The sequence below is a fragment of the Rhinoderma darwinii genome, chromosome 2 (genome assembly GCF_050947455.1).
Source record: "Rhinoderma darwinii isolate aRhiDar2 chromosome 2, aRhiDar2.hap1, whole genome shotgun sequence".
NCBI classification, from domain to species: domain Eukaryota; kingdom Metazoa; phylum Chordata; class Amphibia; order Anura; family Rhinodermatidae; genus Rhinoderma; species Rhinoderma darwinii.
In genome coordinates, this window is record NC_134688.1 from 18,679,695 (window position 1) to 18,702,826 (window position 23,132).

Here is a 23,132-nt window from a genome sequence, read left to right on the forward strand (position 1 = left end):
ACCCCACACATGATGAGAGATGTGATCCTCCAGCCACTGCACTCTCATATCTTCCAGGGTTTCCCTGTGCCACAATATTATACACAGTCTTATAGTCAGTGTCTTTTTTTGCAATGATATTTTTTCTCTTCACAGTTTGGGCTCTGGTCTCCCTTTTGTTCTCAATTGCCCGGTTCTTTATTTTGGGTACTGTGCATGATTCTTTCTGCAATCTCTCCTTCAATATCACCAGCTCACGTGTGCAAACATCCAGACACTCACATTTCATCAGCTTTGCCTTTGGATCAGTCTCTTGGTTAATTTCAGTTCTCAATTTGCGAACTTGCATTTCCATTTTAAAGATATTTTTCTTTGTCATTTTTGTGCACAATTCACCAACATCATGAGATTCAGTTGACTCACCAGCCACCATTTCCAGATCTTCACCTCCACCATCTCCATGCTGCAGGCCAAACTCCAGACTCTGGGCTTTCCCAGGATCATCAGCCCAGGACCCCTCCCCTCCACCTGGATCAGAAGCCATGCATAGTCCTAACAGGGAGCTCACAAGCACACGTCTATCCTCTCCTATGGACAAGAATATAACTACTATAATACTGCCCCTATATACAAGAATATAACTACTATAATACTGCCTCCTATATACAAGAATATAACTACTATAATACTTCCCCTATATACAAGAATATAACTACTATAATACTGCCACCTATATACAAGAATATAACTACTATAATACTGCCCCCTATATACAAGAATATAACTACTATAATACTGCCACCTATATACAAGAATATAACTACTATAATACTGCTCCTATATACAAGAATATAACTATTATAATACTGCCTCTATATACAAGAATATAACTACTATACTACTGCCCCCTATGTACAGGAATATAACTACTATAATACTGCCCCTATGGACAAGAATATAACTACTGTAATACTGCTCCCTATATACAAGAATATAACTACTATAATATTGCCCCTATGTGCAAGAATATAACTACTATAATACTGTCCCTATATACAAGAATATAACTACTATAATACTGCCCCCTATATACAAGACTATAACTACTATAATACTGCCCCCTATATACAAGAATATAACTACTATACTACTGCCCCCTATGTACAGGAATATAACTACTATAATACTGCCCCCTATGTACAAGAATATAACTACTATAATACTGCTCCCTATATACAAGAATATAACTACTATAATACTGCCTGATATGTACAAGAATATAACTACTATAATACTGCCCCCTATATACAAGAATATAACTATTATAATACTGCTCCTATATACAAGAATATAACTACTATAATACTGCCCCTATATACAGGAATATAACTACTGTAATACTGCTCCTATATACAAGAATATAACTACTATAATACTGCCCCCTATATACAAGAATATAACTACTATAATACTGCCCCCTATATACAAGAATATAACTACTATAATACTGCTCCTATATACAAGAATATAACTACTATAATACTGCCCCTATATACAAGAATATAACTACTATAATACTGCCCCCTATATACAAGAATATAACTACTATAATACTGCTCCTATATACAAGAATATAACTACTATAATACTGCACCTATATACAAGAATATAACTACTATAATACTGCCCCCTATATACAGGAATATAACTACTATAATACTGCCCCCTATATACAGGAATATAACTAATATAATACTGCCCCTATATACAAGAATATAACTACTATAATACTGCCCCCTATATACAAGAATATAACTACTATAATACTGCACCTATATACAAGAATATAACTACTATAATACTGCCCCTATATACAGGAATATAACTACTATAATACTGCCTCCTATATACAAGAATATAACTACTATAATACTGCCCCTATGTACAAGAATATAACTACTATAATACTGCTCCTATATACAAGAATATAACTACTATAATACTGCCCCCTATATATAAGAATATAACTACTATAATACTGCCCCCTATATACAAGAATATAACTACTATAATACTGCCCCATATATACAAGAATATAACTACTATAATACTGCCTCCTATATACAAGAATATAACTACTATAATACTGCCCCCTATGTACAGGAATATAACTACTATAATACTGTCCTATATACAAGAATATAACTACTATAATACTGCCCCCTATGTACAGGAATATAACCACTATGTTGTCAGACATCATCTACTCTCTCTTTGTTTTTTGTTTTTTAGTTTTTTTTTTTATGAAGATAGCATATGGACAGTAAAATTGCTGAAGTGGAAACGGTATAATCTCAGGCTGTTTAAAAACTTTGAAACTGCAAGTATATATTAAGCACCAATATCTGGAATTCAAGATTTGCAAAGAATAATATGTAATATTTTTTGGAAATCTGTAAGGGGAATTTCCATTCATAGTTCACATCCACATTGTCATCTTCCCATGGGAACTTGAGTGACTCATCCAGACATGAGAGGGCTACAGGGCAAGACTTTCCTACTAATTTCAATCTTGGGTCATATCCATGAAATGTCTCCCTTGAGGGATGATTGTCCTAAGGAGAGGTCTCTAACCTGACAGAAAGGATTGTAGCTCATAGATTCTAGATCTATAAAGAAATTTGTCCGGTCACAAATCCTTTTTAAAGAGCAGCTCGAGTCATAAATATAATTTCTTATTATTGTCTATTATAGGGGGCAGTATTATATTAGTAGGTAGCATTGGTGATGTTAAAGGGGTTGTATTAGACCAGATAAAATGGTCTGCTTTTTTTTCCGCGAAACAGCGCCACTCTTTTCTATGGATTGCGTCTGGTATTACAACCCAGCTCATTCACTCAAATACTGCAATATCAGACACTAGCCATGAACAAGAGTGGCGCTGTTTCCACCGACCATTTTTTTTCTAATCTCATGCAAGCCCTGTAAGATATTTGATATGTCTCGTACTTCATTCCCTAATTTTGGCTGAGGTTACTTCACCTCTTTTATGTCACCCATAATTGCAATGATCCTATGACTAAATGCTTAAAAGTAGCCGTATGGAACAATTGTACTGCAGCTTTCCCCTACTAAGTGATCCTAAGGCATCTAGACCAGGTAGAGCGGGAGAATAGGTTCATATTACAGCGTCCAATATGGTACATGCCGCATATGTCTCTGTATGAAAACGGGGGCAATCAGAAGTATCATAGTGCCCCATAAAAGTCTTTGGGTGCCCTATTACTGCCCCGTATAAGTTGGAATAAAAAAAAATTAAGTTGTTCTCGAAAATGAATGACTTTCCTATTTATTAGAGTAGTGACATAGCCATAAATCTTGTCCTGTGTCACGCATAGCTGCATGGTATGATGTGCTGACTAACCCCTCATCTGAAAGATACATCAAGTCTAATGGATTTCGTGCACTGTTGGTGGGCTGTTTATACGAGCATTGCCTCGAGGATTAGTCGTCAAAACTCTAGCAGTTTGACCTTGACCCCAGGCATTTACGGAAAAAATTTCCAGAATTGTGTTTTTGTATTTTTTAAAATTTACATACATGAACAGATACGGTTTGATGCTGCAGTTGGCACGTACATCAGTGCATTTCCCCCAGATCTAAGCAGATCTTACGTTACACCAAATAAATAGACTGCCTTGAATTCCAACCTGGGACAAAACAAGTAGCCACGGGTATAATAGCAAAACTTGCCATGGGGCCCCACTTAACCAGAAACTAAGTCAGAAAAGCTTATAATTACATTGGTCTCTACTCTGTGCCACGTCTTTCTTTAAAGCATAGAGATAATGCACAAGGTAATGTGACAATATAGGAATAATGCACATGTTAATGTCAGATCATAGAGATAATGGACAAAGTGATGTCACAGTACAGCGATAATGCACACAGTAATGTCACACAATAGGGATAATGCACAATGTAATGTGACGATAACAAAATAATGCACACAGTAATGTCACGCCATAGAGATAATGGACAAAGTGATGTCACAGTACAGCGATTATGCACACAGTGATGTCACACAATAGGGATAATGCACAATGTAATGTGAGAATAACAAAATAATGCACGCAGTAATGTCACGCCATAGAGATAAGATATTGGACAAAGTGATGTTACAGTACAGCGACAATGCACACAGTGATGTCACACAATAGATGTAATGCACAAAGTAATGTGACAATACAGAAATAATGCACACAGTACTGTCACATCATAGAGATAATGGACAAAGTGATGTCACAGTACAGCGATTATGCACACAGTGATGTCACACGATAGAGATAATGCACAAAGTAATGTGGCAATACAGGAATCATGCACACAGTAATGTCACATCATAGAGATAATGGACAAAGTGATGTCACAGTACAGTGATAATGCACATAGTGATGTCACTCTATAGAGATAATGTACACAATGATGTATCAACATAGAGATAATGCACACAATGATGTCACAGTTCAGGGAAAATGTGGCACAATGGCAAAATAATACAAAAAGCAATGCCAATATAGAAGTATAATGCCCACAGCAGGACTCTAACCAGTAACTATGGGACTCCATAGAAAACCTTTATATGGGACTTCATTTAATTGCCCACTCCCCCTCTTTAATTATCCATAGTCATCACTAACTGCACCCTACCTCTGTCTGGAGATGGGCCCCTTGTTGGGAGCCTGCGCCCCTGGTAGTCATGACCATGATTCGAACATTTACTCTCTGGCATCGTTCTTGAGCATATTACTACTTTGATAATACTGTTATCGTTTTTTTAATGATGCTTATTAAACAATTAATTTTCTCATTTATAGATTGAAGCCATAATCATGGCAGAAAAACTATCTGCAGCTTGTGCCCTCCTGTTCCTGATGTCCTGTGTGGAGACTCGGGGCTCTAGTTTAAAGCCAACTTGGCCAACATACAAAGTTCCAGTGGTTCTTCCTCAGTCGACCACTGGCCTGGACAAACCTCATTTTGATGCAGAACCAAGACTTGATGTACCATGTTCCTGTGGCCCTGAATGCCACAAGCATTTTGCATTGCCTACTTTAAATGAAGTGAAGGAGAACATGGCATACGAAACTTTGTATGCCAACGGGAGCCGCACTTTGACCACAGTAGGGATTTATGTTTTTCCCAACAGGGCAGACACTGAAAGAAGTAATGGGAAGTCCCGTCGTAAGAGACAAATCTATGGATTTGATAGCAGGTTTAATATATATGGAAAAAACTTCTTACTTAATTATCCTTTTTCAACATCTGTAAAGTTATCCACTGGTTGCACAGGTACATTGGTGGCAGAGAAACACGTCCTTACAGCTGCCCACTGTATCCATGATGGCAAAAGTTATGTCAAAGGAGCACAGAAGCTCAGAGTGGGATTCTTAAAGCCCAAAGTCAAAGATGGAGGTAAGGGTCTCAACCAAACAAATTCTGGATCTGGTGAAAAAATGAAATTCCAATGGATTCGGGTGAAAAGGACCCATGTCCCGAAAGGATGGATTAAAGGCAATGCCAATGATATTGGCATGGATTACGACTATGCCTTGTTAGAACTCAAAAAGCCACACAAAAGAAAATTCATGATGATCGGTGTAAGTCCAAATGGCCAACAGTTGCCTGGTAGAAAAATCCACTTCTCCGGCTTTGACAACGATAGACCGGGGAACCTGGTGTATCGATTCTGTGACGTCAAGGAAGAAACCTACGACCTTCTTTATCAGCAATGTGATGCCCAACCCGGGGCCAGTGGCTCTGGAGTTTACGTCAGGATGTGGAAACGGGACAGACAGAGATGGGAGCGAAAGATTATTGGAATTTTTTCTGGGCATCAGTGGGTGGACAAAAATGGTGACAAGCAGGATTTTAATGTAGCAGTGCGTATAACGCCTCTTAAATATGCACAAATATGCTTTTGGATCAAAGGAAATTATATCGATTGCAGAGACGGATAATGTGGTTTCACTAACCAAAAAATGTTTGTGTGAATGTACTTTTCAGCCAACGCAACCATTTTTTCTTTCGACCCTTGCCGAAGTTGTGAGACTTAGTCAACATTGAAGGACAATGGGAACATTTCAACTATTGCTCCTTTCACTCTACTAATAAGTCAATCAATTCTACAAGACGCGTCTTGACAAATTGAGTTTACCTTTTGTTGCTCCACTCGAAGCATCAGCTTAGCTAATGACGCTTTCACCACGTAGTCAAATATTGTTTGGGGGCTTTCTTTAAGGCTAAGTTGTTGGACAGTTGCCCATTTCTCCATAATATATATTATGCACTTTTCCAAATTTATTATAAGACTGTAAATGTGTCTCTTTTTTACATTATTACTTTTCTACTGAAATTTTATTACTGCTGTAGAGGAAGAAAAAGTATTATTTTTTTTTTTTTTTTACTATCCTTTTTTTTTTTTCCCAAGTAGCTTTTAATCTCAGGATGTACAGAGTATGCAGATGGAAGCTTACATGTATTATTAGGATGTCAATCTTCATTGAGTTCATTGAGTTGGCAGAATTTTATATATTTTTTCCCATCCAATATATTCAGGATTTGTGAAAGGGAAGAACTTTCTCGTTGCCACTTTGGAACAAGCTTTCGAAAGAGTTTCAGAAGAATCATACCAAGAATAAAAATGAATATTTATTATCCCTTGTCTTGAAAAAACAGACAAAGGACTCAATGAACCATTATTATTCTAGAGTAAAATGTTTATGTTTTGACACCTCATGTGCCAAAAATTCTAATTGGACAGGAGACTGTGACATCCTTCCAATATCCTCAACATAAGATTTTAGAAAGTTTGTCTAGATGCTTCTCTTCTGTCTTTTTATGAGACAGTGATGACAAAATATTTCACAAAGAATGGGTTCTTTACGTTGGGTACCTGCTATATCACTAGTAAAAAGGGTTGCTTGTTTTTGGCTAATCCCGATTGAAATACCCTTTCCCCCCAAAAATTTTTAAGGGCACCTCCAATGCTGCTTGGGTTTTTGGTCTCCCGACAGAAGTTTAGATCTAAGGCTGGATTCACATGACCATGTTACGTCCGTAATGGACGGAATGTATTTCGGCCGCTAATCCCGGACCGAACACAGTGCAGGGAGCTGGGCTCCTAGCATCATAGTTATGTACGACGCTAGGAGTCCCTGCCTCGCTGCCGAACAACTGTCCCGTACTGAAAACATGATTACAGTACGGGACAGTTGTCCTGCAGCGAGGCAGGGACTCGTAGCATCGTACATAACTATGATGCTAGGAGCCCGGCTCCCTGCACTGTGTTCGGTCCGGGATTAGCGGCCGAAATACATTCCGTCCATTACGGACGTAACATGGTCATGTGAATCCAGCCTTATGGTGGTACTGGTGCTAAAGCAACCGTATAAAACCATATGCAGTAGAGGCTTTGGACGTGGTATGGTTGCCTTGCACCAGTACTTTGTGATCTACCGGCTGCATCTACTGCCATAAAATTTAGACTCCTGGTAGGAGACAAGAACGCCAACAACATTTGGAGGTACTGTACCTTTTAAGGGGAAATAGCTGTTTATGATGATCTTCTCTAAGTCAGTCTTTGGCTAAGATAAGGGGAACCTAAGCAACAGACCACAAAGTTAAGAGCTACTTCCAGTGTAGCGCTCGGCACCAGGGTTGTCAACTTTTTTTATTATCTTTCTGGACAACTTAGCCAAAATATTTTGCCAAATAAACGCTTTAGCAACAAAATTTGGAAATCAAAAATGAATTCTAAAGATTATAAATAATATATTTATGGTCAGTTGACAACCTTGCTTGGCGCTGGTCTCAAGCAAGATAACCTCACCATGCCATCAACTAATTTCTAGGGTGGATGGGGGGTTGGGCTCAAATTGGGCAACCCTTTTAATGAGAGAGGATATGATGCAGAAACATTGTAGTTTTGGGTATACATTTTTAAATGCAGGAAAAGTAAATCTTGGACCATAATGTTGCTACTTTTAGAACTTTCATGGCTTTTTTTAATTTTACAATGCAAGCAGAATAAAGTGCGACAAACCTCTGTAACCAACAAGAAATTGAATTCAGCAAAAAGTTTCTTTCAACACATTAACAAAGCCGAGGGAAACTTTTTATGTTTCTAATGAATTTCCTATTCTCAAAAGAGCCAAATTTATGTGGGAGGGGCTTTGACAACTGTATAACCTACTTGTTAGATACAAAAATACAACTATTGGGTAAAGGCACTGTGAACGTGAGTGAATTACCCTCAAGAGTATAAATTCTGGGGAAATTCTGCTATTTGAACTGAGGTTGCCATTCAAAATTTTTGGCACCTCAATTTTTGGGTTGTTTAATTGCCTGGGTAATAAAAAAAAATAATTGGCCCCTGCAGTGATCTGAATGAGTTCCAAAGTCTACAGTATTTTGTCTACCCCCAGGGATATAGTACATACAAATCCAGCCCTGGTGTAGTTTAAAAACGGCAAAGTACATTAAATTCATATTTTGAGTGTACAGCACCTCCTAGTGGTTGTAAAAAGTACTGCAAATCATATAAAGTATTAATATTTAAACTGAATTCTTTAACACAGTGAATTTAGTGCAACATTGCTGGAACTCAACAGATTTATTTAGGCCCAAATGGAAAAATGTGTTAAACTTTTTGTTTTAAAACTAGCCTAAGTTTTAATAATTAAAGCTGGTTTCTTAGGCCCTGTTCACATCTGCATTGAAATCTCCGCTCGGTGCCACTGTTGCAGATTCCATCATATTTGACAGGAAGAGTCTTCCTATCAAAATGCCAGAAACCACACCGGAACCCGACAGACCCCCATTATAAGTCAATGGGGCCTAACGGGCGAAATTGGGATCCGTCCTACCCTAGACCTGGCAGAGTGTTGCAGTTTCTATTATGGATGGAAGCCACATGGAAAATGTGGACAGAGCCTCTGGTTTGAGTGGGTTACTGTGCACTTATATTCATTACATTGAAATTAAAGAAAAAGAAAATATATAGAAAAAAAAAAGAAAATCAGCAATTTTTAATATTTTTTTTTTAATTAGTGCTAAGGTTGCATTAGTTAATAAGCTGTATGCATTTTACTCCACTATCATATATTCTACCTATTTATTATAAACTATTACTCTGACCTCCAAATATTAAAAAATTTCAATTTTAAATTATGAAAAATGAATGTACATAAATATTACAAATCTGAATGTGTAGTAATGACAGAATTACATAGAATGAACTGTGACCTGGAGGTGCAATGAACAGGTCAAGATAAACATTGGGCACTTTGTATTGTCCTATTGAAATTCCGGACATATTTCACTGACAGGATGAGACGGACGCTGATGGGTGAACATTCATTTACGTCCATCATGGTTTATTTCTGGTCTGAACTTGCAGAACGGGACTAAAGTCTGGACATGACGTCCTGACGCGCTTTACACAAAGGGCAGGATTTTACATGGAGACTCAAACAGCAATTGATGCCTTATGCCTGTAGATACAATATCACCCAGTTAATTTGGGAATGTATTTTAAACTTTTTTATTGACCCCCAAAAAGTGCATATAAGGACAATTGAGCGTTAGATCTTCCTCTATTACAAAAAAATCTCCTTATTATAGAACCTCTATAAATAGTGGGCAATAGGGTAAATAAAATGCCCCCATATTACTCTTTTTGGGTATGCCGATATCAAATAATGGTGTGCCTCAAGTTGGACCCCCATCTACTAGCTAAAGCGTAGAGCCCATTGACATATTTATCATCTCTAGATCATTGCATTGCCCTATAATTCCCCTTTTTATTTTTTTAGTCCCCCCACTAATTACAATTGATGGTGCGGGGAGGAGGGCTCCCAGTAATGAAAACCACTCTTATAAACTTTACCTATGGGGAGCTGCAGTCTGATTCACTGTTCTTCAAATGGGGTTGTCTGGTTTCGAAAACTCATTTATAAATACCCCTTTAGGGTAATTCAGAGCTTATAGAGTGGGTCCCTCATTCAGGCCCCTGAAATAGCTACAAAGAAAGCCTCCAATTCTGGAGGACCCGGCATGTTTATGCATTTCACTGAAAGAACATTAACTTCAATGAGAACTGTGTAATGCTTTATTTCCCCTGCGGTGGCGCTGTAGGGAAATTGAACACTTGCTATCGGGTTATTCATTCAGTTAAACGGATAAAGTCCTGTTGCTTTATGTTAATGTATAATTTGGTGCACGGAACGATCCTACAATTTTGAGGCAAGTCCTACATTACACTAAAAGCTTCTTGGGTATCACACGCTCTGTTACATATTGTGGATTTGTTACCGGGTAAAGCATCTACTGCACCTGCGCATTTTAAAGCGGAACTCTACTCCAATACACCTTACGGCTTATTCACATAGCACTTTTCAATGCCTGTAAATTCTTCTTTTTTTTTTTTTTTTTTTTTAACAAAACGAGAACAGGATCCAGAAAAAAAGACAAAAACAAAGGAATGTATTAAAAGCATTAATTTGTCCCAAAGTGTAGAGGCACTCTCTATTGATATGTAAGGGTTGAGGTCTTAAAGGGGTCGTCCACTAAACATTTTTGTGGCCTATAAAGTAAAGGTGCCATAAAGAAACTCCACTGATTTCAAAAACGGATGCTGGCCGGGGGTGAACTGTCCTTTTGGGCATTAAGGCAGTGCCCAAGGGTCCATCACCAGTGGGGCCTCACATCTCCTTATTCTGTTATTGCATTCCCTAAAGGGGTATACCAACTGTAGGCATTTACGACATATTCTTAGGATATGCTCTAAATTTTTGATGAGTAGTGGTCCGAGAGCGGTGATCCCACCGATTTCTCTTGAAAGATGGGTCTAGTATGGCTCCTTTAATTTGGTTACTTGTTACAAGTTCTTGAGTTGTCCACACTGGTCAAGTCTAAAAATATTCAGTCATTTCTTACATCTGATTCTGGAAAAGCTGTGTGACAACCAATATAGTCTCCCCCACTGGAGTTGTAACTCAGCTTTCCAAGACTCCTGAATTATAGATCTGCTTAGTTTTATACCCATACATCCCTTGTTCCCTATAGGTAGAAATATTTTTCTTTCAGGAGTCTGGAAAGTTGGATGACTCCCACCATGGCTACTGTAATAGAGGCCATATTGGATGTCACCCTTCAGAACCATTTTCTCTTTTGCTCCAATGCATCTAAAATGAAAGATGAAGACATTTTGCAAGTATTCTCCATTAAAAGTCTCTAATATTTTGGGTATACAGTTACTATGCACACCTATGTGTCTCCATGGTTACAGACTACAAACAAATCCAGTGTAGTCTGACTACATTCAGAAGGTTAGCAAAAAGAGGGGGCAGATCAAAGGGAGTAACACACCACTGAGAGATCGGACTACACAGGATTTGTACTCTATGTAACCATGGAGACACATAGGTCTGCATATGAGCTGTAGACACAAAACGGTTGATTTTTGATCAGGACTTTTTTCAAAGTTTCTTCATTTTTCATTTTAGAGGCATTGGAGAGAAAAAAATAAAATGGTTTGCAAAATTATACATACCCTTTAAGAAACATTAATTTTAGGGGAGAAGTGTAGGGTGTAGCTACTAACATTATTTAACAAGCAGCATGTTGTATTATATATAATCCTTTTGGATAAACCTCTTTGGGTTATGGTGCTTTTATTTGTTTTATTTATTTTCCTTTTTGTTAAACTCCGTAATTAAGTATTTGATGTGGATTTAGGCGTGGATTCCGCAACTAAATCCTCACTAAATCTGCTGAGAATACACATACAATGCAAGTGAATGGGATTTTTGTAACCCCATTCACATGCAGCGAAAAAGCTACGGCTTATCCACGTGTGGATCCGCTGGTACAGCTGCGGCAGAAAACCTACGGTAAATCCTGAACGTGGAAACAAAGCTGTACACGATAGCAGATCTATGCTTTATTGTTATGTGGTGGTTCCTCTGTGTTCTTCATTGTCCCGGAGAAAAATTCTCAGATATTTGTACATTGACAAAAAAAATATGTATGTAAATAATTGTAAGAATCATCGCACGGATTGCTTGGATGTAACACTTAATATAAAGGATTTTCTTTTTGAATGTAAAGTGGTGGAAAAAACTATGATAAAATTAAAGAAATTTGTCTTCTGAATGTGGAGGCTTTTTTATATGTAAATGTTTTGTAACAAGGCAAAAATACACAGGTATCTTTCCTTATCTTTCCCCAAATCTTAACATATCCTGAGATTTCGCGATACTCTGTCATGAGATGCCTATGTGTGGCCACCCAGTGGTTGTGATGTGAATTGCAGCCTGTCAAGCTTTTCACTAGCATTTCACAATTTTGAATTGAATTTGAGTCCTTAACCAAATTCAAGCAAAGGTAATGGTGGACACATCTGTATCACCTAAAACAAATACATTTTTGGGTTGCAATGTTTGGCTATGTTATTTTTAGGTTTTACCCCATCTCATATACATCATCTGTGAGAGGGCATCTGTGATTGACAAATACTCTGAGCCGAGTTGTTTAACCCTTTCGATTGCACAATTAATACTGATCACTGCATTTATTGGGTGTGAGTACAGACAGGGGTGATCGGGATGCCGCTATTGACGATTTTAGACAGACTGCTCGGAGCTGTCCCTTGAGAATGACTTGTAGGACATTCTGTACCTTAGGTATCCTCTAGCAAATTGCCATATGCACAGAAAATACTGTATTGCATTATACAGAAATTCCAATACATTATAGTTAAAAAAAAGAAAATAACAAAAGTAAAACTAACATTTATGTTTTTTACAAAAAAAGTTTAAAAAGTTACAAGAATTAACAGTACTCACTGACCCTATCTGAATATTATCCCAAAGCAGGGTAAGACAACAGCTTGGCAGCAGACCAAACGCACAGTAAAGGCAAATAAACCAGTGGAACTACTAATCCCAGGATACACATAAAACCACTATACAAAAACTAGATCTCTCAGAGGACCAACAGGTCTCACAGTACAAACAAACACATAGACAAGAACAAAGTCACCAACTAGAATTTGGAAAGAGTTTAGCACTTGCCAGAAACACTATAACCAGCAGCTGAGTAATCGAGTCCTGCTGTTAAAAGGCAATAAGTCAATTGGTTCCTTCACAGACACTGCGGGGTCCAAGTGATGGTACACTTATTTGTAATGTGTATTGGGATCCAGCAGATCCATATTCATGTGGCAGTGATGTTTCTGGTTTATTCAAACTGTTATAGAATCCTTACCCTAAAACCAAGTGGCAATGATATGGTTCTTACCCTGGGGTCAATTGCCAGTTTTTGGGTTTCTGAAGCTGGTGCCTAGTTGAATTCTTTGCCTGTACAGCTAGGTGTTTGAGTGCCACCCAAAGTGTCCACGGGGCCTTGTCAGGGCTTCTTTGTATTCCTTAAAAAGGTATTCGAACCAAACACATTTATGACATATCCACTGAATAGGCCAAAAATATCTGTAAGGTGGAGGTCCCAATTGGGTGAATAAGATTACATTTGTGGTTCCTTCAAAAATGTAATTTCAATGTTTAATTCAAACCAAGAATACAAAACTTGGTAGAAGAACAGATTGTTATCTTAAGATACTTTGTAAGGATAATGGAAGAATATGACAGGTCCACATGGGAGATCAGAATTCTTGGAATGTGCGACAATCTTGGAGTGGTCTCAGCGGCCCTCCACTATCAATGGGTCTGAGCTTATGCGTCTTTTGCTGCATGCTTGAGATTCCTGCTCCATTCTTCACCTAATCTGTCCTTTCTTAGACCTCCTGCCCAAATTACATTCAGTCTGCATGGCGTCTTTGTCCGAAGAAACTGGAGCAATGGGAAGAAGTCCTGTGGAGATGGACACAGAGGACCCTGCTGCTTATTTGTAGTAAATTTTCAATGGTCTTCAGTTCTGGAAAATGAAATTCTCCATTCATTGTGCAAAGGGAAAAAAAAAATGTTTCTACTTGAAATGGTGATGGCAGAGTTTTAGTAATTGTCTAATGATTGGACAATGCATCTTTCTCATATCTATCTCTCTATCTATCCATCCATCCATCCATCCATCCATCCGGGTTGCCAACCGCCCGTAAATTTACGGACAGTCTGCAAAAATGGGTGTTTTTTTCTACCGTCCGTTTCGTCCGTCCGTTTCGTCCGGCAGAAAAAAGCAGAGTCCGGGATTTTTCTACAGTCTCCCGGAACTTTGCACTGCGTATGTGCCAAAATGTACATGCGCAGTGCAAAAGAATAGTAGGATGCGGCCGGATATATTTTCATATTCTGCGGAATCTGAAAATATGCAGGCCAGCCGCTGCCCAGTGAGGTTGGTGCCAGGAGTGGACCAATCCAGTCACCTGATGGGTCAGGTGACTGGGCAGGTCCAGTCCTGTGCCGTCACCGGCCCCAGTCAAAAGTAATCCTCCGTGGCGCCGCTTCGCTTCATGACCACCTTCTCCTCCTGATGGTGAGTCGTGTCAGGCATGGTGGAGAGTGGTAGCGATAGGCTACCGCTCTCCGCACTAATTACATGGGAAGGGGGAAGAAGGCTGTACTTACAAGGTAAGGGGGGTGCTATCTACAAGGGGGGTCTGTGTGGCTATCTACAAGGGAGGCTGTGTGTGGCTATCTGCAAGGGGGGCTGTGTGTGGCTATCGGCAAGGGGGGCTGTGTGTGGCTATCTACAAGGGGGGAGCTGTGTGTGGCTATCTACAAGAAGGGCTGTGTGTGGCGCTTTCTACAAGGGTGGGGGCTGGTGCTTTCAACAAGTGGGGCTGTGTGTGGCTATCTGCAAGGGGGGCTGTGTGTGGCGCTATCTGCAAGGGGGGCTTTGTGTGGCTATCTGCAAGGGGGCTGTGTGGCACTATCTATAAGAAGGAGCTGTGTGTGGCTATCGACAAGGGGGGGCTGTGTGTGGCGCTATCTGCAAGGGGCGATGTGTGTGGCTATCTGCAAGGGGGGCTGTGTCTGGCTATCTACAAGTGGGGTTGTGTGTGTTGCTATTTACAAGCGGGAGCTGTGTGTGGCACTATCTGCAAGGGGCGATGTGTGTGGCTATCTGCAAGGGGGGCTGTGTCTGGCTATCTACAAGGGGGGCTGTGTGTGTTGCTATCTACAAGGGAGCTGTGTGGCTATCTACAAGGGGGGCTGTGTGGCTCTCTACAAGGTGGGCTGTGGGGCGCTATCTACAGCGGGGGGGCGGGGGTAGTGTGGCTATCTACAAGGGGGCTGTGTGGCTATCTACAAGAGGGAGCTGTGGGGCACTATCTACAAGGGGGGTCTGTGTGGCTATCTACAAGGGGAGCTGTGTGCCGCTATCTACAAGAGGGAGCTGTGTTTCTATCTACAAGGGTGAGCTGAGTGGCTATCTACAAGGGGGGCTGTGTGTGGCTATCTACAAGGGGGGGCTGTGTGTGGCGCTATCTATGAGGGGGGCTGGTGCTATCTACATGGGGGTCTGTGTGTGGCTATCTACGAGGTGGAGCTGTGTGGCTATCTGCAAGGGGGAGCTGTGTGTTGCTAACTACAATGGGGGAGCTGTGTGTGACTATCGACAAGGGGGGCTGTGTGTGGCTATCTGCAAGAGGGAGCTGTGTGTGACTATCTACAAAGGGGCTATGTGTGGCGCTTTCTACAAGGGGGGCTGGTGCTATCAACAAGGGGGGCTGTGTGTGGCTATCTGTAATGGGGCTGTGTCTGGCGCTATCTACAAGGGGGGCTGTGTGTGGCTATCTGCAAGGGGGGCTGTGTGTCGTGCTATCTACAAGGGGGAGCTGTGTGTGGCTATCGACAAGGGGGGGCTGTGTGTGGCTATTTACAAGTGGGAGCTGTGTGTGGCGCTATCTACTAGGGGGGCTGGTGCTATCTGCATTGGGGGCTGTGTGTGGCTATCTACAAGGGGGGCTGTGGGGTGCTATCTACAACGGGGGTCTGTGTGGCTATCTACAAGGGGGGGCTTTGTGGCTATCTACAAGGGGGAGCTGTGTGCAGCTATCTACAAGGGGGAGCAGTGTGGCTATCTACAAGGGGGGCAGTGGGGCGCTATCTACAAGGGGGGCTGTGGGGCGCTATCTACAAGGGAGGCTGTGTGGCTATCTACAAGGGGGCTGTGTGGCTATCTACAAGGGGGAGCTGTGGGGCGCTATCTACAAGGGGGGGCTGTGGTGTTATCTTCAAGGGGGGCTGTGTGTGGCTATCTACAAGGGAGCTGTGTGGCTATCTACAAGGGGGGCTGTGGGCGCTATCTACAAGGGGGGCTGTGTGGCGCTATCTACAAGGGGGGACTGTGTGGCTATCTACAAGCGGGCTGTGTGGCTATCTACAAGGGGGAGCTGTGGGGCGCTATCTACAAGGAGGGCTGTGGTGCTATCTTCAAGGGGGGCAGTATGTGGCTATCTACAAGGTGGGCTGTGTGTGGCTATCTACAAGGGGGGGCTGTGGTGTTATCTTCAAGGGGGGCTGTGTGTGGCTATCTACAAGGGAGCTGTGTGGCTATCTACAAGGGGGGCTGTGGGGCGCTATCTACAAGGGGGACTGTGGGGCGCTATCTACAAGGGGGGCTGTGTGTGGCTATCTGTAAGGGGGGCTGTGTGTGGCCCTATCTACAAGGGGGAGCTATGTGTGGCTATCGACAAGGGGGGTGCTGTGTGTGGCTATTTACAAGTGGGAGCTGTGTGTGGCGCTATCTACAAAGGGGGCTGGCGCTATCTGCAAGGGGGGCTCTGTGTGGCTATCTACAAGGGGGCTGTGTGTGGTGCTATCTACAAGGGGGGGCTGTGTGGCTATCTACAAGGGGAGCTGTGTGCCGCTATCTACAAGAGGGAGCTGTGAGGCTATCTACAAGGAGGGCTGTGTGGCACTATCTACAAGGTGGTCTGTGTGGCTATCTTCAAGGGGGGCTGTGTGTGGCTATCTACAAGGGGGGCTGTGTGTGGCTATCTACAAGGGGGGCTGTGTGTTGTGCTATCTACAAGGGAGCTGTGTGGCTATCTACAAGGGGGGCTGTGTGTTGCTATCTACAATGGAGGCTGTGGAGCACTATCTACAAGGGGGGGCTGTGTGACTTTCTACAAGGGGGAGCTGTGGGGCACTATCTACAAGGGGGGCTGTGTGGCTATCTACAAGGGGGAGCTGTGTGCCTCTATCTACAAGGGGGAGCTGTGTGGCTATCTACAAGGGGGGCTGTGTAGCACTATCTTCAAGGGGGCTGTGTGTGGCTATCTACAAGGGGGCTGTGTGTGGCTATCTACAAGAGGGGCTGTGTGTGGCCCTATCTACAAGGGGGGAGCTGTGTGGCTATTGACAAGGGGGGGCTGTGTGTGGCACTATCTGCAAAGGGGGCTGTGTGTGGTGCTATCTACAAGGGGGGCTGTGTGGCGCTATCCACAAGGGGCTGCTGTGTGGCTATCTACAAGGGGGAGCTGTGTGGCCATCTACAACGGGGGCTGTGTGGCTATCTACAAGGAGAGCTGTGTGGCTATCTACAAGGTAGAGCTGTGTGGTGCTATCTACAAGGGGGGCTTTGTGTGGCTATCTACAAGGGGAGCTGTGTGGCTATCTACAGGGGGGAGCTGTGTGGTGCTATCTACAATGGGGGGCTGTGTGTGGCTATCTACAAGGGGGCTGTGTGGCGCTATCTAGAAAGGGGGGCTGTGTGGCTATCTACAAGGGGGATCTGTGTGGCTATCTAAAAGGGGGAGCTGTGTGGCTATCTACAAGGGGGGCTGTGTGTGGCTATCTACAGGGGGAGCTGTATGGCTATCTACAAGGGGGACTGTGTAGCTATCCACAAGGGGGGCTGTATGTGCAGGGGCGTAGCTAAAGGCTCATGGGCCCGGGTGCTGGAATACAACTATGGCCCCCCTACCCCTCTGCAACACTACCATCATCAGACGCTTGCGCGCGCCTATGCCCAGACGCCTTGCCCAACAGCCCCCATAGTATAATGCCCCCACACAGTATAATGCTCCCATAGCTGCCCCCACACAGAATAATGCCCCATAACGTATAATGCCCCCCATAACAGCACCATACCGTATAATGCTCGACATATCAGCCCCCACAGTATAATGCCCCACATAGCTGCCCCCATACAGTATAGTGCCCCCAATATCAGCCCCCATACAGTATAATGCCCCCCATATCAGCTCCCCATACAGTATAATGCCCCCATATCAGCTCCCTATACAGTAAAATGCCCCCATATCAGCTCCCCATACAGTACAATGCCCCCATATGAGCTCCCCATACAGTATAATGCCCCTCCATATCAGCTCCCCATACAGTATGCCTCCCATATCAGCTCCCCATACAGTATAATGCCTCCCATATTAGCTCCTCATACAGTACAATGCCTCCCATATCAGCCCCATACAGTATAATGCCCCCCATATGAGCTCTCCATACAGTATAATGCCCCCATATCAGCTCCCCATACAGTATAATGCCCCCATATGAGCTCCCAATACAGTATAATGCCCCCATATCAGCTCCCCATACAGTATAATGCCCCCTTTTGGGCTCCCTATACAGTATAATGCCCACATATCAGCTCCCCATACAGTATAATGCCCCCATATGAGCTCCCCATACAGTATAATGCCCCCATATCAGCTCCCCATCCAGTATAATTCCCCCCATATCAGCTCCCCATCCAGTATAATGCCCCCCATATCAGCTCCCCATACAGTATAATGCCCCCCATATGAGCTCCCCATACAGTATAATGCCCCCCATATGAGCTACCCATACAGTATAATGCCCCCCATATCAGCCCCCCATACAGTATAATTCCCCCATATCAGCACCCATGCAGTATAATGCCCCCATCTTATCAGCCCCCATGCCTTATCAGCGCCCCATGCAGTATAATGCCCCCGCAATATCAGCCCCCCATACAGTATAATGCCCCCATATGTGCATAATAGAAAAATAGCATAATTACTTACCTATCCCCGTTCCCACGCCGGGTGGAGAATCCTTTGCCTCCTCCGGTGTGTGCTATGAGTGACTCGGCGCAGAAAGGCGTGATGATTTCGCTACATCCCACCTGCCTGCGTCGAGCCACTCAGGGCACAGTGAATGCTGGATCAAGGAGATGTTAGCTCCTTGCACCAGCATTGAATGGAACCGGCACCTCGGTGAGTGATTCGCGACACCCTGGAGGTCTTCACACGAATCCCAAGGGGGACGCGACCCACAGTGTGTCATTTATTGTGTTGTATTGTGCAGTTTGCGGTGGAGAGAGTAGGGGGGCTGTAATTTAACGGGCTCCCACTCTCCACTGCAAACAGCACATAACAACACAATACATTACAAGCCAACACAATACAACACAACACAATACAACACAACACAATACAATACAGACTGTGCAGCTCACCTGGAGTCCTCCGCACTGGCTCTTCCACTGCACTGGCTGGAAGACGTGCTCTTTCTGAGCTTGGTGGTTTAAGTGGCTTGTGAACTAAGTGGAGTTCTAAAACCGGATTGTGTTGCTGTACTTCTGTATTGTGTTGCTGTATTTCTGTGTTTGTGAATCTGTTTTGATTGCTAGCAAATAGAAGATAGCAAAAACTCACACAATTTAAAAAAACAATTTGTAAATTTTTTATTTTTTTTTCCCTTGCAGATTCGTTCCAGCTGAACAGCTGACGAGGGGGAAGGGGTTAACTGGACACAGGTGGTATAAATTAGTCAGCAGACCTCATTTTGAGCTTGCTCTTTCTGAGCTTGGTGGTTTAAGTGGCTTGTGAACTAAGTGGAGTTCTAAAACCGGAGTTGAAAAGAGGAGTTGAAGCCCCAGCAAGTACTCTTCTTTTTCTTTGACAATTGTTCGCTGTTTTGGTGTAACTTGGATAATGGATAGCAAGATTGGAGGTTTTCTTCAGTGCACAGTTTGTCATATGTATACACGACTGGAGCCGGAGTTCCAGGGTGAATATCTCTGTGGCAGATGTGAGCATGTTGTTCACCTGGAAGCTCGTATTAGAGATCTGGAGGAGCAGAATGCAACACTGAGGAGGATAGACAATTTTGAGCGGAGCTTGCTGCTCACAGAGCATGCAGTTAGTGGGTTAGAACTGGAGGGTGAAGACATGGGTGAGCAGGATCAGGCAAGTAGCTGGGTTAATGTAGTTAGGGGCAGTAGAAAGGGGTCAAAGACAAGGAAGGCCGATCCGGTTTCTGGCATTCCAAGCAAAATTGCCAGGTTGGGTGATGATGCGAGGGTGTCAGTCTCAGAAAAGGCAGCCCTAGTGGATACTGATCTCCCTAACAGCCGGGAGAACAGCCCAGCTAGTAGTCGGCGGGATGGTAATGCAGGCAAGCCAAGACAATTGATAGTTGTAGGGGATTCTATAATCAGGAAGACGGATAGAATAATTTGTCGCCAAGACCGCCTCAACCGAATGGTTTGCTGTCTCCCTGGTGCCAGGGTTCGGCATGTGGTGGAACGGGTGGACAAATTGCTGGGAGGGGCTGGTGATGATCCAGCTGTCGTGGTCCATGTCGGTACCAACGACAGAATAAATGGTAGGTGGAGGAGCCTTAAGAATAATTTTAAAGAACTAGGCTACAAGCTGAAGGGAAGGACCTCCAAGGTTGTATTCTCAGGAATACTGCCTGTGCCATGCGCATCACAGGAAAGACAGCGGGAGCTTAGGGAGTTAAATGCATGGCTGAAGTCTTGGTGTAGAGGAGAAGGATTTGGGTTCCTAGAGCACTGGGCTGACTTTTCATTGGGGTACAAACTGTATTCTGCAGATGATTTGCACCTAAATGGAAGGGGGTCCGCTGTGCTGGGGGAGAGAATTCTAGCTGGGGTGGCGGAGTATTTAAACTAGGGCTGAGGAGGGAGGTCAATGTAGAAAAAAAAGGGGTAGCCAGGTTAGAGAGGGATCAGACTATATTGGTGGGGGGAGAAACAGAATGTGGGGAGAGGACTAGACAACAAGATAAGGAGATCCTTTCGTTACAAAACATCAGTGTAAATAAAAAGGACCGATTAATGTCAAATCACATTTCTGATAATAAAAGTGAAAAACTGACAGGCAAGTTAAAGTGTATGTTCACAAATGCCAGAAGTCTAGCAAGCAAAATGGGGGAGCTGGAGGCCTTGATACTGGAAGAAAATATAGATATAGTTGGTGTTGCTGAAACATGGCTGGACTCTTCACATGACTGGGCTGTAAATCTACAGGGTTTTACACTTTTTCGTAAAGACAGGACAAATAGGAAAGGTGGTGGTGTATGTCTGTATGTGAGAAGTGATATGAAGGCGAGTGTGAAAGAGACAATAGTGGGTGAAGACTGTGAGGAGGTTGAAACCTTGTGGGTGGAACTAGAAAGGGAGGTAAACACTGAAAAAATTACTTTTGGTGTAATCTATAGACCCCCCAATATAACTGAGGAGATGGAAGGTCAGATATATAAACAGATGGAGCGGGCTGCACAGGCGGGTACTGTAGTGATAATGGGAGATTTTAATTTCCGGGATATTAATTGGTGTCATGGTTCGGCTTCAACTGCAAAGGGGAGACATTTCCTCAACCTGTTGCAGGAAAATTTTATGGGCCAGTTTGTGGAAGACCCGACTAGAGGTGAAGCTCTGTTGGATCTGGTCATTTCTAATAATGCAGATCTTGTTGGGAATGTCAATGTTCGTGAAAACCTCGGTAACAGTGATCACAATATAGTTACATTTTACCTATACTGTAAAAAAACAAACGCAGGCTGGGAGGGCAAAAACATTTAATTTTAAGAAAGCCAATTTCCCCAGGATGAGGGCTGCAATTCAGGATATAGACTGGGAAGAACTAATGTCAAATAATGGAACAAATGATAAATGGGAGATTTTCAAATCTACTTTGAGTTATTATAGTGCAAAATTTATTCCTACAGGTAATAAGTATAAACGACTCAAATTAAACCCCACATGGCTTACACCTTCTGTGAAAGGGGCAATACATGACAAAAAAAGGGCATTTAAAAAATACAAATCTGAGGGTACAGCTGTAGCCTTTGTAAAATATAAAGAGCTTAATAAAATCTGTAAAAATGTAATAAAATTAGCAAAAATACAAAATGAAAGGCAGGTGGCCAAGGATAGTAAAACAAATCCTAAAAAATTCTTCAAGCATATAAATGCAAAAAAGCCAAGGTCTGAACATGTAGGACCCCTAGATAATGGTAATGGGGAGTTGATCACAGGGGATCAAGAGAAGGCAGAGTTACTAAATGGGTTCTTTAGCTCTGTATATACAACTGAAGAAAGAGCAGCTGATGTAGCCGGTGCCAGTGCTGAGGAGCTGATGTAGCCGGTGCCAGTGCTGTTAATATATCAGTTGATATACTGAATTGGATGAATGTAGAGATGGTCCAAGCTAAATTAAATAAAATAAATGTGCACAAGGCTCCGGGACCAGATGGGTTACACCCTAGAATTCTTAAAGAGCTTAGTTCAGTTATTTCTGTCCCCCTTTTCATAATATTTAGAGAATCTCTAGTGACTGGTATAGTGCCAAGGGACTGGCGCAGGGCAAATGTGGTGCCTATTTTCAAAAAGGGCTCTAGGTCTTCCCCGGGTAATTATAGACCAGTAAGCTTAACATCCATCGTGGGGAAAATGTTTGAGGGGCTATTGAGGGACTATATACAGGATTATGTGACAATAAATAGCATTATAAGTGACAGCCAGCACGGTTTTACTAAGGACAGAAGTTGTCAAACTAACCTAATCTGTTTTTATGAAGAGGTGAGCAGAAGTCTAGACAGAGGGGCCGCTGTGGATTTAGTGTTTTTAGACTTTGCAAAGGCATTTGACACTGTCCCCCATAGACGCCTAATGGGTAAATTAAGGACTATAGGTTTAGAAAATATAGTTTGTAATTGGATTGAGAATTGGCTCAAGGACCGTATCCAGAGGGTTGTGGTCAATGATTCCTTCTCTGAATGGTCCCCGGTTATAAGTGGTGTACCCCAGGGTTCAGTGCTGGGACCACTATTATTCAACTTATTTATTAATGATATAGAGGAAGGGATTAATAGCACTATTTCTATTTTTGCAGATGA

At 42.5% G+C, this 23,132-nt stretch overlaps 1 protein-coding gene across 1 annotated transcript in view; it reads left to right on the forward strand.

Annotated features, from left to right (window-relative positions):
* Positions 1–6,407, forward strand: part of PRSS23 (serine protease 23) — a 65,088-nt gene extending 58,681 nt beyond the window's left edge. Inside the window, exon 2 of the mRNA XM_075849945.1 lies at positions 4,857–6,407. Within this exon, the coding sequence (XP_075706060.1) occupies positions 4,872–5,999 (1,128 nt within the window). The 5' untranslated portion in view covers positions 4,857–4,871 and the 3' untranslated portion in view covers positions 6,000–6,407. The remainder of the gene's footprint in view (positions 1–4,856) is intronic.
* Positions 6,408–23,132: the final 16,725 nt, after the last annotated feature.